This window comes from Babylonia areolata, chromosome 1, assembly GCF_041734735.1.
Source record: "Babylonia areolata isolate BAREFJ2019XMU chromosome 1, ASM4173473v1, whole genome shotgun sequence".
Lineage (NCBI taxonomy): Eukaryota > Metazoa > Mollusca > Gastropoda > Neogastropoda > Buccinidae > Babylonia > Babylonia areolata.
The window spans coordinates 66704824-66724308 of NC_134876.1; the positions used below are offsets into that span (position 1 = coordinate 66704824).

Genomic DNA, 19485 nt, shown 5'->3' on the forward strand with positions numbered 1-19485 from the left:
CCATGTACAGTATATTTTTTCTCATAAGTTGTTCTATCAGGAAGTGTGTGTGGTGTGTGGCGGGGTTGGGGGTGGAGATGGGGGCATATGTCCGGGTAGCGGGAAATATTTCGCTGGTTGGCCGGGTCCGATTTGTTTCTTTTTGTTGTTGTTTTACATCTCTTCCGTAAATCCATGTATGCGTTATGAAACCACAATATATATGTGTAAAGCTGAAAAGCAACGTGCTTCAAAACATGCGCCTCAGTCTGACCCTGTGCTGAGAACTATCACAAGCTCTGCATAAGGCTCACACATTCCTAGCGATTTTTTGTTTTGGAGACACTCGACACAAGCGTCACGATATCAAGGGAAACAATTCGTCTTGCGATGAGTTATGCGCAGACGGCAAAGCAGTGGGACGATGTCACAGTAAACAAGGGTTCGGAAATGCCTCGATGAATCATCCCATCCCTCACAAAGCTGGAGTGTTCAGTTATATATATTGTAGGATTCCAGTGAGAGTGCAGACGACCTGACGGTGAAAGGATGTCGTGCCAATGTGGTGACATTGAATCTCTAGACTGGTTTCATCCTAACATCACTCGTCACACTGCGGAAAGCATACTGCTTCAAAATGGGAAGGACGGAACTTACTTACTGAGACCAAGCTCCAAGGGAGGAGGAGAGTATGCGTTGTCCGTCAAATTCGAGCAGTCAGTCAAACATTTTAACATAGTGTGGACTGGCTCAAACATTACATTTGGTCACGGCTCCTTCAGAACTATCGGTGACTTCATTGAACACTTCAAGAACAAGCCACTGATTGGTACGGAATCAAGTCAGCTTGTTTTGTTGAAGGTAATTAATAAATATATTGGTTCTTGTCTGTTCTTACAATTTTAGATACATCAAAATCCAAAGATGCATCGGGCACTTACAAACTCATGATACTGGTTTTGTTGTACTTATAAATAATAATAGCCATGCGAGAGATTGTGTGTTGTATTGTTCAGAATCAGGACTAAGATTTCAGTTATGATAAATAGTGCAAATAGTATTATCTGTATCAGCACCAATATCAGTACAGTTATGAAATATCTTAGCCAGGACTTAAGTTATAATATATTAATATTATATACATTTTGTATACATTCATAACCAGTTCATTTAATGTTACTTATACCCATGGGCAGTCATACACATGCACCCCCCCCCCCCCACACACACAATATATATATATATATATATATATATATATATATATATAATATTCATAACAAACATGTAGATATAATGTCTTAACTAATAATACATTTGTTCATGCATATGTGCGCGCGTGCGCGCGCGCGCGCACACACACACACACATATTCAAACACACGTATTCAAACACACATAAACACACATACGCACTCACACACAAAAATACACACATATACACACTTGTAAATACACACACACACACACACACACACACACGTGCGCGCGCACACATTCACATGTGTAGGGTATACACCTATATAGGGGTGCACACACAGTGACAGAATACACACACTCTATAAATTAGTATAAATCACTGATAATGCTCCACTAGTAAGGTTTGTACTTGTAGGGTCTCTTCAGGATGAAATCATCAGATTAACTGTTGTTTGTGTTGCATATACAATTACATGTAGATTTATAGTTATAATACATTATCATGGATGCCTGCTTTCTCAGTTTCCGGTATTGTTATCACACAGCCCTTCTAAGTTATAAAATCACAGTGAGATGAAAATCATGTAACTGTGCTGATTCTAGTTTGGAGACCAGGAAGTCACATAAAAATGTAAAATCACAAGATGAAATAAATCATGTAACTGTACTGATTCTAGTTTGGATTGTGCAATAGTTTGCACAAACTAGGAGGAAACCAAGGTAGAATGGTTAAGACCTCGTCTGCCAATATTATGTAGTGTCTGTTCTCGCCCTTTCTCGCAAGTTTGACTGAAAAATAAAACTAAGCATCTAGCCATTTGGATGAGATGATAAACTGAAGTCACATGTGCAGCAGGCGCATGTTGCACTGAAAAATAGCCCACGGCAACAAGAGGGTTTCCTCTGGCAAACTTCAGTGGAAAAAAAAATACTGTGATAGGAACACAATTTTTTTTTTTTTAGGCATACATGTACACAAGGCATATATATATAAATTATATATATGTTATGGTGGATGCAGAGATCACAGAGATAAACAAGTCAGTTCTTGGCATTGAATGTTTCTGTTTTAAACATGCGTAATAGATGTAAGGCACTTTTTCCCTTGTGCAATTAAAGTTGTATTGTGTGCATAGTCAGATTAAGTGCTGGTAAGTAAACAAGTATTTTGTTGATATGTGAATTCAGTTGAGAATAACATGAAAAAGTGTATAAGTTGAATATCTTATCTTTAAATTAAGACAGTCAAATAGTCAACACACACAAGGAAAGCACTGTATTTACTACATGCTTTTCCAAAGGGACGTAAACTATTTATGACACTCTTGCTGAAAATAGCACAACTCTCTAATTTCTGTGTTGATTTGGAAGAAAAACAACTAATAAATTACATCAAACAGAATGCATGTAACTCTGTATTGTATATAAGAATTATTAATATGCACAAAATCTGTGATACATGATACTTTTGAATCATTAAATGCTTCCAGATCAGGACAGCACTTATTCATTCATCAGCATTTTTTTCCCAAAAATGAAGGTTACACTTACAGTCAGTGACAAATGTAGCATTTTTAATATTAACTCTGAAACTATAGACTACTTTACAAGTTTTTGGCATTGTGATATTGTTAAGATTTTTTGGTCTATGCTTGAAACAACTCAAGTCTACAGCAAGTCACAGATGTCAAGAAACAGAAAAAATCTTATGGGGGTTCTGATTCCATTATCCAGTTTTCAAAACATTTGTATGCAAAATTGCCAAAAGTAACCCCATTGTTCCATTTATAATTCAAAATGTAAAATTGAACAATGTCTCTGATACACAAGTGGTAAATCATAGCTGTTATGCAACTATATGTGCAACATTTTCAAACAAAATGTTTTCTTCTGCTTAGATTTCACTGTCTCAGTATGTCCGCATATAGTGCCGAATGAAGCCGTCTTCTCCAGGTCCTGCTGCTGTTCTAGAGCATAGACACTAATATCCAGTGATCTAGGGAATTCCAGAGTCTGTGTGTAGAGCTGGGTCTGAGCATACCACCTGTTGTTGTTCTTGATGAAGAGGGCATCCTTGTCGAAGAGGGCACCTTTGAAGAATAATTATGGTTGGCTGTCTGGTCTTCTTGACCGCACGGGCAGCTTGTTGAGGGTGCCAGTCTGAACTGAGAATGTTGAGCGAGTTGTGGCTGGTCTGCAGCATCACTTGCTGCTCTCTGGACAGATGGTGTGCCCCTTTTTTCATACCCCATGAGGGTTCCACTCCAGTCCTTGTCTGAAGGTGTTGTTTTGAGGTTAGTGGAGGTGTGGCCAGTCTTTTCCTGATTCCATTGCTGATGGGGAATCTGGTTAGTTCTTTCCCATACCTTGGCATTTCATATTGTTTTTCGCCACCTAATGTCCAATATATATCTCAGACGTGATGAAAAGCCTGCAGTTTGTCATTATTCAGCTTCATTAGTTTATTTCTTGTCCAAGTCTCTGATCAGTGATTTATACAGGAGGATGCGTGGAATAAATTAGTCCAGCTGTGAATGGAGGTGGGAAGTTCCATTTGTAGGCTGCAAGGTGAACATGTGAATAACAGTTTGAAATTGATTTTGAAATAAAGTCGTCTTCATCTTCTTCTCGTTCATGAAAACTTAAATGACGTGTATAACATCTGACATTTCAAAAATAACATCCGGTTTATTTTCTGTATTTTCAGGTAGCCTATCCTCGAGATGTCCATGAGCCAGACATGTATGAATCAGTGACAGTGCACGCAGAGTTCAGCACAGCAGATGACACGGGCAATGACATCAACTTCTCCCTGAACACCAAAGAGGGCTTTCTCACAAAGTTGGGTTTGTATTTTAAGACATGGAAAACGCGCTGGTTTGTATTGCGGCGGAACGAACTCATGTACTACAAAGAGAAATGCAGCAAGAGCCCCATTCGAGTGCTGGACCTGAATGAATGTAGTGAGTGTGAGCCGGAGACAGCACTGCATCAGGACAAGATCAACGTTTTCCGCTTGGTGTTCAAGTGGAGGACCTTCTACATGTACGCCTCTACCCCCCAGGACATGACGGAGTGGATCAAACAGATTAACTGGTGTCTGGAAGAAAACCGCCGGCGTCACTGATCATGTGCAGATCAGCAGTTTATTGAACATTGTTAGTTTTCTTTGTATTGCTTAATTTTTTTTTTTTTAATGAAAGTCTTTTTTCGCTGAATGCTGACAATCTATGAAATACATGTAAATCAATAAGTGAATAACTGAATTGCAATTGACTCAGTGCAGATGTTCATTTGTTGGCTTAGATGAATAGTTTTCAGAATTGTATCTTGTATCTGCCATGTTTTGCTTATATGAATATATAGAATAATTCACAGTGTTCTTGGGTGGAGGTGTGAGGAAGATATGACAGAAGATATGTTTTAGTCTTCCGCTCTGATGTTTTTTTATGCCCAGTATTTACAGGTTTTTATGATGCATGTAATTACCTGCATTGTTATAATTTTTTACATGAATGAACCAGTACCTTGTATTTTTGCTGAGTTAAGTTACTGGTACTTGTCATGAATATTAAGTGAATGAAGTTTTGTTTGTATGAGTGTGCACATGTCTGTAGATCAGTGTGGTGTGTGCTTAAAGAGAAAAAAATATGAAATCCTTCGATAGACTGGTAAATCTTGCCTTTCTTTCCAGTTGCCTTCCTTGGATGGTGCCTGCCCAAGCACTCCCTAGGTTGCACTAGACCCTCACCATAGTGCTTAGCAGGAGCATGCTTAGGATGATTTTTTTCTGCACACTCTTATGGCCTGAAGATACTTGCCTCACCCACAGCCCTGTCTGTGTGCATGTGTATGCATGCATGCATGTATGAACACTATGTGACTAACCCACATGTGTGTGTGTGTGTGTGTCGGGAGTAAAATCAGTGAAGGCCATGAATACTCGATTGCTAATGATTTTGATCATGTATATGGAGAAAAAGTAGTTATTTTCGACTCAGTATGCTTAGAAAGGCTGTCAGATGATACATGTGTGTTTGCATGAGTTTTTGATTGACTGTTTGTGTGTGATCTGGTGTGAAGTTTAGTTCTGTCTTATATGAATATATACCTATCTTTTGAAATAAATTTTACATCAGTTATACCTCCTATGAGAACTATACCCCTTTTCCTCTTGTATCAAAATACATATTAGATCATGGTTAACTTTTTAAAAATTCATATACTTGTATTGTTTGCATTAAATAGCAAGTCTGATGAATAGTGGGGTGGTTGTGCATGCATATATGTTGAAGTTTATCTTCTGCCAAGAGACCACATTGAATGCTGTATGGAACATATAATAGCAGTTACACAATATGATATTGCCTGTTTTTATATTTTGTTTTAGTTATGCTGATCCTGTCCCAGAATGTTGCACCTGTTACTCTACAATTCACTATTTGACCATGCATGGCTTGAGCCCGTGTCATGACTGAGAGCAACACCATGTATTGTTCAGTACCTGTTAAACTCTAAAGTCTTCCCTACAAACATGCTGACAATTTTGAAAGGAATATGGAGAAAGTGTCAATGTTGAGATGATCTGTTCCCATTCAGTGGTGAGGCCTCGTTGCCAGTGTTTAGTGGATTGCATGTGGTTTTCTGTTATTTGTTATCAGGACTCAGGATATTTTGGGTAAAAGGTCACAAAATTGATTTTTTTTTTCTTCCACAGTGAATAAACCACCATATTTTTTGGATACATTTATTATTGTGTTTTCCTGTTTGTTATTCTTTACTTTTTTTTGTTTGTTTTGCTCTGTATCTTTCCCAGTCCTTATTTCTTTTTAATTACTAATACTATTCTTAATGTTTGGACGGAATGGCTGACGTCCACAGCATTGCAATCTTATTTGCTCTTGGAAGCTAAATGGTTAAGATAATGTGTCATGAAGTGTGTTTTGTAATATTTTCATGGTTTTATGTTTTTGTGGGTTTTTTTTATGTATGTGACAGTTTTGTTTTTAATATGGTTGGACATTTGTGTAGTTGGGCGGGCAGTCCTGATATAGTACTGTGTGGTTGGCTGGGATGGGCTTGGAAAATCATTTCCAGAGACAAACCCCTTTTTGTTAGTCCCCTGTTCTGTGAGGAGTTAAGGATTGAAAATAAAAACACACACACAGGCACACACACTTGCACTTACACACAGACACAGACAAACTTGCACTTACACACAGACACAGACAGACAGACAGACACACACACACGCATGCATGCATGCATAGAGCTATCCCAACACATACGTACACACACACACACACACACACATGTGCGCATATGCACACACACACACACACAGAGTGTTTTTGTCAGCTGGAAGGGAACATTGTAAAACTGCTGGACATGATGCTGTATAATCATCATTATAAAACTGCTGAAATATGATGCTGTATAATCGTGTAGTTTTGATAAATACACAGTGTTTTTAAGTTTTAAATTGTATTCATTGTGTATACATTTTTATCATTTGGTATCCTCTCTTTACAAATCTTGTCGTCATTTAATTTGTCATATACCCCCCCCCACCCATTCCCAGCCCCCCTGTTACCTTTGTGTAAAGTGAAAGATTAATGTTTTAAATTGATTGAATCATACCTTCATTTTTTTTAAACCTTCTAAATGTATTGTTTTACTCATTGTGAAGTATCTTATATGGGCCTACATTCAGCTTGATTCTAATTAAATGATAGATGTACAAACCACTTGATACCATACTAGCAACTGATCATAAAACTGAGAGGAAAGAGGTGCTATTTTCATTGTAAAATTCTTTGAACTAATTGAAACTTGTTTTTTTTTTCTTTTGTTTTATGTGCTGTTTTCTCCTTTATGGTTGTTTTTTGTTTTATCTAAGCTTGTCTCTGGTGATTTTCTGGTCATGGAACTTTTAATCCACATTTTCTGGTATCTTTTCAATAAGAAAAAATCAATTTTTAAAAAAGTGTCTTTGCTGTGTTGAGAACCACATATATATGCAATGTCCACTTTCATTTGTCTCATTTGCTGACTCAGTTTAGACTGTGACAGTTATCAAGTACAGTTTTCATCTATTGTCATAATTTAGAAGATTCCGTAATTGATAGCATTCTTGTCATTCCATGCTGTGTAACAACAGGAGAAAGAATACTGTCGTTTCATTGTACTAGCACATGTCCTGGTTATCCATTCCAGTTTATTCTGTCAACTTTTAAAGGGGGTCACTTATTTTGAAATTGAATGAAAATAAAAGTGAACAATATGCACACTAAAAGTAAAAGTAGTTAGGATGCATTTACTCTAGATAATTAAGTTTGGTGAAATTGGGATCTAAACATTTCAAATACGCAGTCTGACAAAAAGCGCTCTAACATTTCTCAATTTTCCCACCTGTTCCTTTCCTCTCTTCCCACTCATTGGAAATGAGAGCTTATGAAGAATGTATAATCAGTGAACTCACTGCATATGATTGATTTTAGATCACATACATATAGTCATACTTTTTTTTCTTGTTTTGTCTGGTTCATTTGAATGTCCTTTTCCTGTCTGCAGTAATATGATGCAGCATTTTTGTTTGTTTGCGTAAGCAAAAAAGAATGTTATGAGAAGTATCAATTACATTTGATGGATGTAATCACAGTGTGACTTAAATGCTGATCTTTATATGAAGAGGTGTATTATTCTCAAGGTTTTCTGCTATTACCTGCTTAGTTTGTAAGTTTCTGTGTAATATGCAACAGTTGATTTGTTTGGCAAATAATAACCATTATATTTAATAAATGTACAATGTGTGGAGATAGTAATAGACATATAATCAGCAGTTTGTGATGTGATGGTAATATTGAGTAGATTTTGCTTCAAATTTGTAACTTGGTTAAGAATATATATCCAATATCCTTAACATATAAACTTTTTCTTCACTGGAGCAGTATTTCATGGCCTCGTGTTCTTAATAATTTTTCATAGTACATGTATTTATGTCATAGTTATCAAGCAAAAAAAAACATTTTCAAAACAATTAAGGAAATTGATCAAATTTGTTAATTTATAAAGCAAATTAATCATGTCTCAAAACTTAATTCATCAAATTTGCTGATTTATGAAGCAAATGTTAACATGTCTTAATATGTGTATCAGTTTTGGTGCCTGAAATATTAATTTTGTTCAGTCACGTTCTTTACAGGGAGTACAAGCACTAGCAAGACCTTTTTGTGATGCTGTGATAATCTGGAGCACTATGCGATTGATAGGTGCCATTCCTGGAACTAGGAAAATTCTTTGAACTGTTTTTTTTTTTTAATCAACATTTGTATGAACTATTTGTGCATGTGTGTTTCATATGAATGGATTTTTTTTAACACTTCAACTGAATTTTTAAGCTAGTCTCAGGTAAGTTCTGTCATAATGAAAATGAGCTCCTGATCAGTGAAAGTACCCATTATAAAATGTGTTGAAAATGAGCATCTGACCAGTTTAAGTGCCTGTTGTCATTGAACACTCGATTTCCATGTTTTTCCTTTGTTCAATGATTTACTCAAGGGCAGCAAGTCAAGACAGGTATGTTATTTTTACTTTGGAATTTGGATTAATGGCAGATACAAATTGCTATGCATTCCATACATGCTTCTGCTATGTAAAGAGCATTCAGCATGTTGATATTTCATTATTTTGTCATGTTTGAAAATTCAGAGTATACTGGAATTGTGTTATTTGTAAAGTATTAAAAAAAAGTTTTCAGACCAATATTTTGTATGAATGTGTGCATTTATAACTGATATGCGTGTAGTATGGACATGTGTGCCTTGCATTAATCATCCATGTTCTCTTGCACTTATCTCTTTACATTGAACTGTGTCTAGTCAGTGGGGGAAGTGGTGTCTGTCCGTCATTGTAGAAAGCAGCAGTCAGTTCCATTCTGAGAATCCCTCATGAATTCTGTTGTTTGAAGTGTTAAGAGCTGGTGTATGTGTGTGTGTGTGTGTTTGTGTGAGATTTCCCCATTGTCAAAAGTGACTATTTTTCTGGAGATATTCCAAGATGGGTGGTCAGTGGACTACAGAAGAGTGATGACATGCGAACCCTGCTCACTCCTTTTGCTGGTGAAAAGTGGTAGACAAGAAAAGAATCACAAGCTGCCAACACCGCCAGGAAGGATGTTAGCGCTGCCCTTAGATCATTGGCTCTATTAAGTTTTAAAGCATGAGGGAGTGACCATTGGCAATTTTGGCCTTCAAGCCTGCACTCCCCTTTGTGAAAACCTAACAAGGGGGTCAATGAGCTGCAATTTTGGCCTACAAGCCTGTACTCCCGTTTGTGAAAACCTAATAAGGGGGTCAGTGAGCTTTCGCAAGCTGCTCTCAGGTGTTATTCCTCAGCCAAGTCGGGAGGGTGGAACTTACAATTGTTTGAAGACCCCCCTTTTTTTTTTATGTTATATCCAGGACAGTTTGGAAATTACTGTAGGTTTCTCTTGCCAGGTCTTTAACATTATATGACCTGAATTTGAGGTCTGTTCACACGGAATTTTGTAACACAATGCAAGTAGACTCCATTTCTCTTGCCAGGTCTTCAACATATGACCCAATTTTGAGGGTCTGTAAAAGGAATTGTACTCCATTTCTCTTGCCAGATATTTAACATTTGACCTGATTTTGAGGCCTGTAAAAGGAATTAAGTACATCTGCTCCGCTTCTCTTGTCAGGTCTTTAACATCTGACCTGAATTGAGGTCTGTGCAAAGAAATATATTGGTATACTTGTAACCTCATGTTGCCTTATCCAATCCAGTCATTAATCGGAAGGCAGTGACTGGTAACCTTGAGTTGCATTTTCCAGTCATCAACCAGCTCTTACAATGATGTCAAACTATGAAGCAGAGCAACAGGATGATGAACAGACACACATTGTGACATAATCGTGATGCTGAGTGAAGAGGAACACAACAGTCGTCCTGTTGCCAAGTGACTTCCCACACATATGCCGCTATCAAGTGGATACCACAGAAGTTTCCACTTTTGTTTATTATAGTGTCTACTATCTGAACAGCACGTATGTTTAAAAAACGTGGCTTGGCAAATGTCCTGCAGCTGGCAATTTCTCTTATGTTTTAATTTAATATCAGCATCCTTGTCCATGTTTGGATGTAGTGGGTAGTCAACATTTATGATGGTGTCCTCTTGACTGTGGAGAATGTGAATGTATAAAACTATTGGCATGGATGTGATTGTAATTTGTGCGTTTGTGTAGCATTTGTGTATGCATAAGAGAGAGAGAGGGGGGAAAAGAGGGAAAAAGACACTTTTTTAATTTCATGTGGATACACATTCCACTCCATACATATAAAAGCAAACAGATGAATAAATTAAAATAAAGGTGAAATATACATGATCAACTGACTTTTATGTTGCTGAAAAGAATGTGACAACTCAAATCTCGTACAGATGCAACTTAGAATGATTTTTAGGTAGACAGGTCTTTGTGAAAAGCCATACTAAAATTCCCTTTAAATTACATTTAAACCACAATGACCTTAAAGCTTGAAGGAAATAATTTTCTTTGCAACAATCTCATGCATAGCTGCATTACTTTACAATTCATTATTGTTGCCTTTTGATTAAAACATCACGAGGATGGACACAAGCTGCCCATTCTGCATTGTTATTTGCCTATATGGCCTTTTTAATGTATTTTTTTGTTTGGCTATGAAGTATTGTTCTTTCCTTTTTTTACGATTTTTTGTAATCTGGGGATGATGAATTAAGTGGAATGGCTGGCGTCCTCAGCATGGCCTAGTCTTATTTGCCATAAGGAGCTAAATGGTTGTGATACTGTGTCATAAACTGTCATGAACTGCATGCATGCATGCACTCCCCCCAAAAAAACACAATGTAGCCTGTGTCTTGTCTTTACCTTGATATTGAAAACTGTGAATGTTGATTACATCTATAAAATGTCTTCTATACAATGTCTATCATGTTACGGTCTCACCAAGACATAGGTGCAGGAACTCATTCACAAGAAATAAGTGTAAACTGTTACCATGAACCAAATTTGACTTCAATGATTTTGGTATTTGAGACCTTTCATATTTTGAGAACTCAATGGATTGCATCATGTTGTCCAGTAAAGCAACTTTCAACTCAATGTCTGAGAAAAAGCACAAACATGAAAGCTTTCTGACTTGTTGGGATTCATACCAGTGCACTGACTTCTGGCATTTGTCAACATCACTTTCACTGTCTTTCTCAGCCCTTTCGAAACAACAAATGCTCACATTTTACAGACCCAAGACAAAGCATTAGTGTCACTTTTAATTTCCCATTTTTAATATGTAATTTTAATAATTAAAAAAAAAAAAAAACAACTGTGATGAGATGATAACCTGACATACACACACAGACAGTGGAAACAGAGGTAGGTCACAGGGAAATCATCTTTTCTTGAAGCCGTATTTCTTTCGCTCATAGAACAGGTCTGTCTTAGCACTCCCAAGGTTGACAATCTTTGGGCAGCCATCCCGCTGTGGACAAAAGGAGGAATTCAAGTTAGTGAAATGAGCATGATGCAGTGAGATGGAGGAGTTAATTAGGACACTTGTCTTTGCAAGTTTCTGCTTCTCCATCGAACCACTGTACCTATGTCAAGTGACTTTCTAGAGAAATATTCATATCTGCAGCTGACGTCCAGGGATTCTCAAGGACTTTGAAAAACTGGTTGATAATGGAAGGTATGTGGCTCTGTATTCACTCAGTGCACACCCAAACATATGCACTCACAAAACATACCTTTCTGATAGTGTTGCTGTGTTTTCAAGCGGTCATGATTAAATTAAAAAAAAAGAGTGAAGAGGATGACCATGTTTACATTCAGAAGTGGTGCAAGAAAACATAACCATAACCCCTTCATATAATCAATTGCAGCAAATATAAACTCACATGCACCTGTCTCTACTGGCAATACAACTTAAAAGTATAATAATTAATCTTGGTTCAGTTGTACTTCCCAAAATACTGAAGACAACAGCATTAAAAAAAATGTAATCACCAGGTATTCCTGCAACACATATTTGAAAAAAAAAGATCCATAATAATACTATTTCCTTTTTAGAATAGGCTTTTTTTTTTTTATACATCCACACTAAAAAATGACAATATTCATATTATCCAACACACACATACACACACACATACACCCACCCACAAAAAACAACAATAACAAAAAAACACAAACTAAAAACCACACAACTTTCACACTCTGGATCATAACATACTCTTGTCTATCTGTTTGCAAAACATACACACACACACACACAGAGCAAGTCACACCCACACATCCACCACCATCCCACAACCAGGAAGATGATCAGTTCACCACCACCCCATAACCAGAATATCAAGGGAGTAAATAATGCATGCCCAGCAGATGATTTATGCTGAAAGTGCTTGGTATTTGGGGCGTGCAGCAACACAGCACAGTGCACTTGTGTTGTATGATGTTTGCTGTACATCAACACTGCAGTCATATGACACTCCAGCATAGTGCACTTGTGTTGCATGATGTTTGCTGTACATCAACACTGCGTCATATGACATTCCATCATCGCCAACCTTAAAACATGCAGCTGACATCAAATGCTTGATGAGTAACAACTGAATCCAAATGATAACAAACTGAAGTCCTTTTTTCTACCACTCTTGTAGTGTTCATCCACCATCATGAAAAAGTAGTCTCACACACCATTCCATTCACCCATAAAGCCAGAAATCTTGGTTTTACTCTTGATACACAACTGACCAAGAAAAGCAATGTTCGCAGTCTTATCAATTAACTTTTCTTCATTTCAAAATCAAAGTGAATCGGATCCATAGTTATGCAGAGACCTTAGTGAAGGGGCAACAAAAACTCATTAAAACTGCTTATATTATGACTAAATTTCAGTAATTCCTTTCTCATGGGCTGTACTTCAGTCATAAAACATCTCTAAAAGATACAGACCATGAATATTTTCCAAAACTTCTCGACTTCAACTCTTTAAAGCAAAGCTGCACTGGATTCCAGTTTCTCAAAGTTTAAAATAAAAAGTTGCCAGTGTTTCTTGCAAATGTCTGGTTGACTATGCTCCAACCTATCTCTGTGAACAATTCATCATCTATACTCTTTGCTCTCTCTGCTCTTCTTCTGAAGGTGAAATACATGCTGCAACCCCATCATTATAAATATATATATCCCATGGTTACTGGTCCTCCTCTTGTTATGCCCCAGCATTGTGGAAAACTATCACACACAGTGTATCATCTGAGATGAAACAAAAAACAACAAACCTTTCTGCTCAGTCAGTACTATAAATAACACTAGGTATCTCCATCTCTTTATGACCTTGGCACCACTCTCACACGTGTGTGGAGTGTTGTATATAATAAAAATTCTCATAAAATGTCCATTCTATTTTGTTTCAAATGTCAGGCACTCTGAGCCGCAGAAGAAGTGCAACAGAAATGCCCAATTATCATTATAACATTCTGTAAAACTTGACACTTTAAAGTGATAAAGTTTATGACAGAAACAGAACTTACGTCTTTCTCCATAATAGTGCATTCTTTGCAGTAGTAAGCATCAGACACGCCTGGACCTCCACAAATGACACAGCGACCCTGGTAGGACCCATAGTTACATTCGTCACATATCCGAACCAGCGTGCAGGGACGTACGTAGGAATCGCAGATGACACACTTGCCATCACCTGTGAAAAGACAAAGACATATATGATATAATTAAAGATGGGTGTACTAGCCAAATAAGGTATTCCTGTATCTTAAAATACCACAACTTTTAACAGTTACGTTAGATGCATATCTTTATTCACATCTGAACACCGCATTTTAGACAAAAATATTTGTATACGAAGATTTTTATTTTCTTGAACAAATCCTATTTTTCAAAGTCAATCAAAACATGTTAAACTTAGATTTGAGATAAACTACTTTATGGTGAGTGCATGCTACATAGATTATGCTTAACCCAACCTACATTCACACTGGCCATTTCCATTTCTAATATTAAAACAGAATAATAGATCATGGCAAAGGATGACAGATTTACTGGGCCCATGCACTGTAGTATTTGCGCCATGTATACTACAAGTACAATGTATGTCTTTTGTTCTGTCATATACTATTCCATTGGCTGTTCCACTGTTAAACCAGAATGGCCACAATGGAAGCAAATATGTTATGTCTAGAGGTTAGGATTCCTGGCTTTCACCCAGGCGGCCTGGGTTCGATTCCTGGCATGGGAACTTTTTCTCTTTTTTAACATGGAGTAATGGCCCAACATGGAGTGATGGCCTAGAGGTAACGCTTCCACCTAGAAGTGAGAGAATCTGAGCGCGCCAGTTTGAATCACGGCTCAGCCACCAATATTTTCTCCCCCTCCACTAGACCTTGAGTGGTGGTCTGGATGCTAGTCATTCGGATGAGATGATAAACCGAGGTCCCATGTGCAGCATGCACTTAGCGCATGTAAAAGAACCCACGGTAACAAAAGGGATGTTCCTGGCAAAATTCTGTAGAAAAATCCACTTCAATTGGAAAAACAAATAAAACTGCATGCAGGAAAAAAAAAAAGGGGTGGTGGTGCTGTCATGTAGCGACAAGTTCTCCCTGGGGAGAGCAGCCTGAATTTCACACAGAGCAATCTGGTGATAAAAAGAGAAATACAAATACAAGACAGACCTTTGACACTTACTGTTCCTTGTCAAATAATTAAGATGACTGAATTTTGATTAAAAACAAGCGGGCAACAATCCAGGAGCAATGGGCTGAGAATTAAAGAACATTACTGTATAAAAAGCCAAATGTGTGAGCATTACTTACATTTTTCGCACAGTCTCCCAATAGCTGAAACAGAAAAGCAATATACAATGGTTAATAAAATTAAAGAAAAAAATCCTTCACACACACACACTCACAAACATGCATTATTACGTATTCAAATCTCAATCTACTCAACAGTATCAAGCATGGTAATATTGTGTGTTAAAATACTGTCATTAAATGTTTGTGTTTAAATAAAAGACAAACAGATCAGCAGGAAAGTTCTCCACAAATAACAAATATATGGCCTGTAAATAATGTTATGTGGTTTTCACAAAATTGCCTGAGCTCTCTTAAAAGCTTCAAAGATGCACAGGAGTTAGAAGGTTTTTTTTACCACCTAGACTGCATTCAGTCTACTTGACACAACCTTCAGTGTTTGGAACAGGAGATAACATAAGCTGACACCATGGCACACATAACCAATGGTGACTGGAGCTGACCTGATTGATAAAGTCAAATGACTTCCTTTATCATTCTCCACTATCTGAAACAGTCTAGATCCTGTTTGTTCGACAAGAAAAAAACAACTTTTCCTCATACATCCAAGACACTGATAGTGATACTCACTGACAGCAACCACCCTGAAAAGCCCGTCTGCATTTGGCGGGGCTGTTAGCAAAATAATATGATACTGACAGTGACAGTAACAAAAACTGTGTTTCTGATTTCTGCTGCCATGGGCGAGTGGCATCTATAACCAGATTTTGAACAGAGTTTTAGCATCAAAATATGTACACATGTATAAATCATTTTAAATGATATGTTCTTCTATAAATGATTATATTCAAGCATGTGACCAACCTGGCTGTTTAGATAAGCAGTTTGCAAAAACTACTGTTCAATCTGTTGCACTGCACAGTCTAATCAGTTTCTTTTTACAGATATCTGGATGCATTGTTACAATTAAACTGATGGATTGTGCTGCCCTCAATAATTAGAGTTGTCTTAAGTATCATGGAGTTAAGGTGTATTTTGCCAGAAATATGGTCTTGACTGTCTGAGTCTCTGTTGGGAGAACAATTTAAGATTTATCTAATCAGTACCATAAACCATGGCATTGTCATGTAAAAATAAAAAAAACAGAAACACAAACACTCACAAAAAAAACAACAAACAAAAACAAAAAACAAACACCACTGAACAAGCATTGAAGATCCCACTGTGGTAAAAACATCCACTCCACCTCTACACTTGAGTCACACACACATGTATGCACATGTATACAAAAAATCCATTTGGGTGATATACACACTCACACACATGGACACACACACATAGATACACATTCACAGACACAGACACACACTCACTCACATGTATGCACACACAGATAGTGTCAGTCATTGACACTGTTCTACTGGTATCACCAAAATTTAAAAACATCTGAATGCTTATCATAAACACAACTAGTATTACATCATGCCAGTGATCACAACCCTGAAGCATTCTGCTTGGAAAAGAAATCATCAAAAGACCGTGTTTACTGTAGTAAAACCAAGCAATGCATCTCAATGTGGCAATACAAATATAAAATAATGAAAATCTGGAAAACATAAGTAGTAGTGTATTACTAAATAAAAAGAATACCACATTCAATTTCAAACAAATCATTCAGCCCCATTGGTGGAATGGTTAGACAGAAACAGCCAGGAAAGAGAAATGTGTTGCTGTCAAACTTGGGCAAAAAGAAAAGAAAAACAAAAAAAAGCTTTGATCAACTGAATTTGTTCACAAATTTTCTAATTATGCCTTTTCTCTTGCACTCATGCTTGGTTCAAGTCCTTGGAAGAATGCTCATGTGTCAATTTGGAAGACAGGACACATATGTCCCCACATCCAAGTAATTAGAGCACTGGGTTCTCAATCTGTGGGTCCTGGGTTTGATTCCATTCCTGATGCATCATGGGTTAAGGGCAGATACCAGTTTATTGATATCTCATATACACCACATCTGAAGATATGCCAGTGCCTTAACCCCCTTTGTGTACACATACAAAGGATCAAATGTGTAAAGTATAGATCCATTCCAGCATTAAATGGGTTACGGAAACATAATCATCATCATAACCAGCATGCACATCCCCCAAGTGCCAATAATAGACTGATGACTCATACTCATAGTAATACTGTAATAGTAACACTAACAGAGGAAGAAGCAATTCAATGGTCAAAGGGAAACAACCATTACATGCCTAAAAGCTGAAACATTCTCACTTCAGTATTACTTCCTCTCAAAAATCTAAAAGGTAAGGTAAGGTTTACTAAACTGAGAACAAACATGTACTGGGCTGCCCCGTACACAAGTATCAAGGAAATGTTGTACTGGTCCAGCACAAACAGACTGACAGAGGTCGCTGTTTGTATATTGTTAATTTATTTTCCAGTTTAAAATTGTGTATTTTTCCGGCTTCCCCCCCTCTTCAGTCAGACACTAGCAGGGGTGACAAACAGAAAATGAAGAGTAAAGTGTTGACCAAATTTTATATCTCCTCATAGCTCTTACAATTTCATTCAATTATTCCATATTTTTGTTTGCATGACATTTCATTGTTAATGAATAAAAAATAAAAAAACACTTGAAGGCGAAGTGAACAGCTCAGTTTTTTTATTTGTTTAGGTTTTAGTCCCCCCATGCCTCCTTGGGCAATTGGAGAATGGTATAAAATAGGATAAAATTTATAATTTTCCCCCCTCATACTAGTCTTTGTCAAAGAATATGGTAATCATAAACTACAAAAAGTAAAAACTGTAAAAGTGAAGCTGTATGACAGTTTTAGCTCATTTACTGATTTAAACTGTATGACAGTTTCAGCCCATTTACTGATTTAGTAAACTTTTTAATAAAAACGTGAGTAAATAGATCCTTACCTGTCACATGTATCATTGCAACCAGTCTGTAATTAGTGTAAGAGAAAGTAAGAGAAAGAGAGAGAGAGAGAGAGAATTCCGTGGATGAACTAGCAACTGTCCTGACCTAGCTGTTTCAGCTATTGTTAAGACTCAGGACAGGTCCTAACTGACTGGCGTCAAGTTCGGGTTGTTGCAATTTTCAAAAAGGAGCAGGGCACATCACAAGAAACTACCAACCACTGACCTTGATCTTCAGTGTCTGCAAGATCCTTGAACATTCGTCTACAGTTCTATCATGCGATAGTTCAACCAACACAGCATCTTGACAGACACCCAGCATGGCTTCAGAAAGCACCACTCTTGTGAATCCCAATTAATTGTGATGGTCCACAAGATCGCCTAGCAACTTGCCCAAGGTGCCCAGGGTGACGCTGTCCTACTCTATTTCTCGAAGGCGTTTGACAACATCCTACATAACCTGCTTACTTCTTCTTCTTCTGCGTTCGTGGGCTGCAACTCCCATGTTCACTTGTTGTATGTACACGAGTGGGCTTTTACGTGTATGACTACTTTTACCCCGCCATGTACGCAGCCATACTCCACTTTTGGGGGTCGTGCATACTGGGTATATTCTTGTTTCCATAACCCACCGAATGCTGACATGGATTACAGGATCTCTAACGTTCGCATTTAATCTTTTGCTTGCGTATACATATGAAGGGGGTTCACGCACAAGCAGGTCAGCACATATGTTGACCTGGGAGATCAGAAAAATCTCCACCCTTTACCCACCAGGCACCATCACCAAGATTCGAACCCAGGACCCTCAGATTGAAAGTCCAACACTTTAACCGCTCAGTTATTGCGCCCATCAAAAACTGCTAACAAACTGGACTGCGGTGGAGTGCAGAAAAACACCCTTCAGTGGATGTCCACATTCCTTAGTTAGCGCCAGCAAGAAATGATCCAAGAGTGCAATATATCAACGCCGTTCAACGTCATTTCAGGAGCCCCATAGGGTACAGTCCTGGGCCCTCTTCTCTTCATCACCTTCATTAATTACCTTCCCAACACTGTCAAGTATAGCACCACCAAACTCTTTTCTGATGATGGTCTTCTGAAACTAATCACCTCCCCTCAAGACAGCCTCCAACTACAACAAGACCTTTCATCTCTGGATCATTGAGAAACAACCTGGCAAATGAGCTTGAACCCTAGCAATTGCACTACTATCCCAGTATCCGTATCTCCTCAAGCAAGAAACCGTTCAACGTCATTTCAGGAGCCCCATAGGGTACAGTCCTGGGCCCTCTTCTCTTCATCACCTTCATTAATTACCTTCCCAACACTGTCAAGTATAGCACCACCAAACTCTTTTCTGATGATGGTCTTCTGAAACTAATCACCTCCCCTCAAGACAGCCTCCAACTACAACAAGACCTTTCATCTCTGGATCATTGAGAAACAACCTGGCAAATGAGCTTCAACCCTAGCAATTGCACTACTATCCCAGTATCCGTATCTCCTCAAGCAAGAAAAAAGCTGTGATACCAACTAAGTCTC

General features: G+C 37.8%; 2 protein-coding genes across 2 annotated transcripts in view; one reads left to right on the forward strand and one right to left on the reverse strand.

Moving 5' to 3' along the window:
* The first annotated feature begins 189 nt into the window (after positions 1-189).
* Positions 190-11366, forward strand: LOC143286012 (dual adapter for phosphotyrosine and 3-phosphotyrosine and 3-phosphoinositide-like). The gene is made up of 2 exons (XM_076593518.1): positions 190-840; positions 3886-11366. Exons 1-2 carry the CDS (start codon positions 529-531, stop codon positions 4303-4305), a joined length of 732 nt encoding a protein of 243 aa, XP_076449633.1. The 5' UTR covers positions 190-528; the 3' UTR covers positions 4306-11366.
* Positions 8471-19485, reverse strand: part of LOC143286020 (PHD finger-like domain-containing protein 5A) — a 12112-nt gene continuing 1097 nt past the window's right edge. The window contains exons 2-4 of the mRNA XM_076593531.1: positions 15070-15093; positions 13771-13937; positions 8471-11717 (exon numbers count right to left, since the gene is read on the reverse strand). Coding sequence (XP_076449646.1) covers positions 11628-11717; positions 13771-13937; positions 15070-15093 — 281 coding nt within the window. The 3' untranslated portion in view covers positions 8471-11627. The remainder of the gene's footprint in view (positions 11718-13770; positions 13938-15069; positions 15094-19485) is intronic.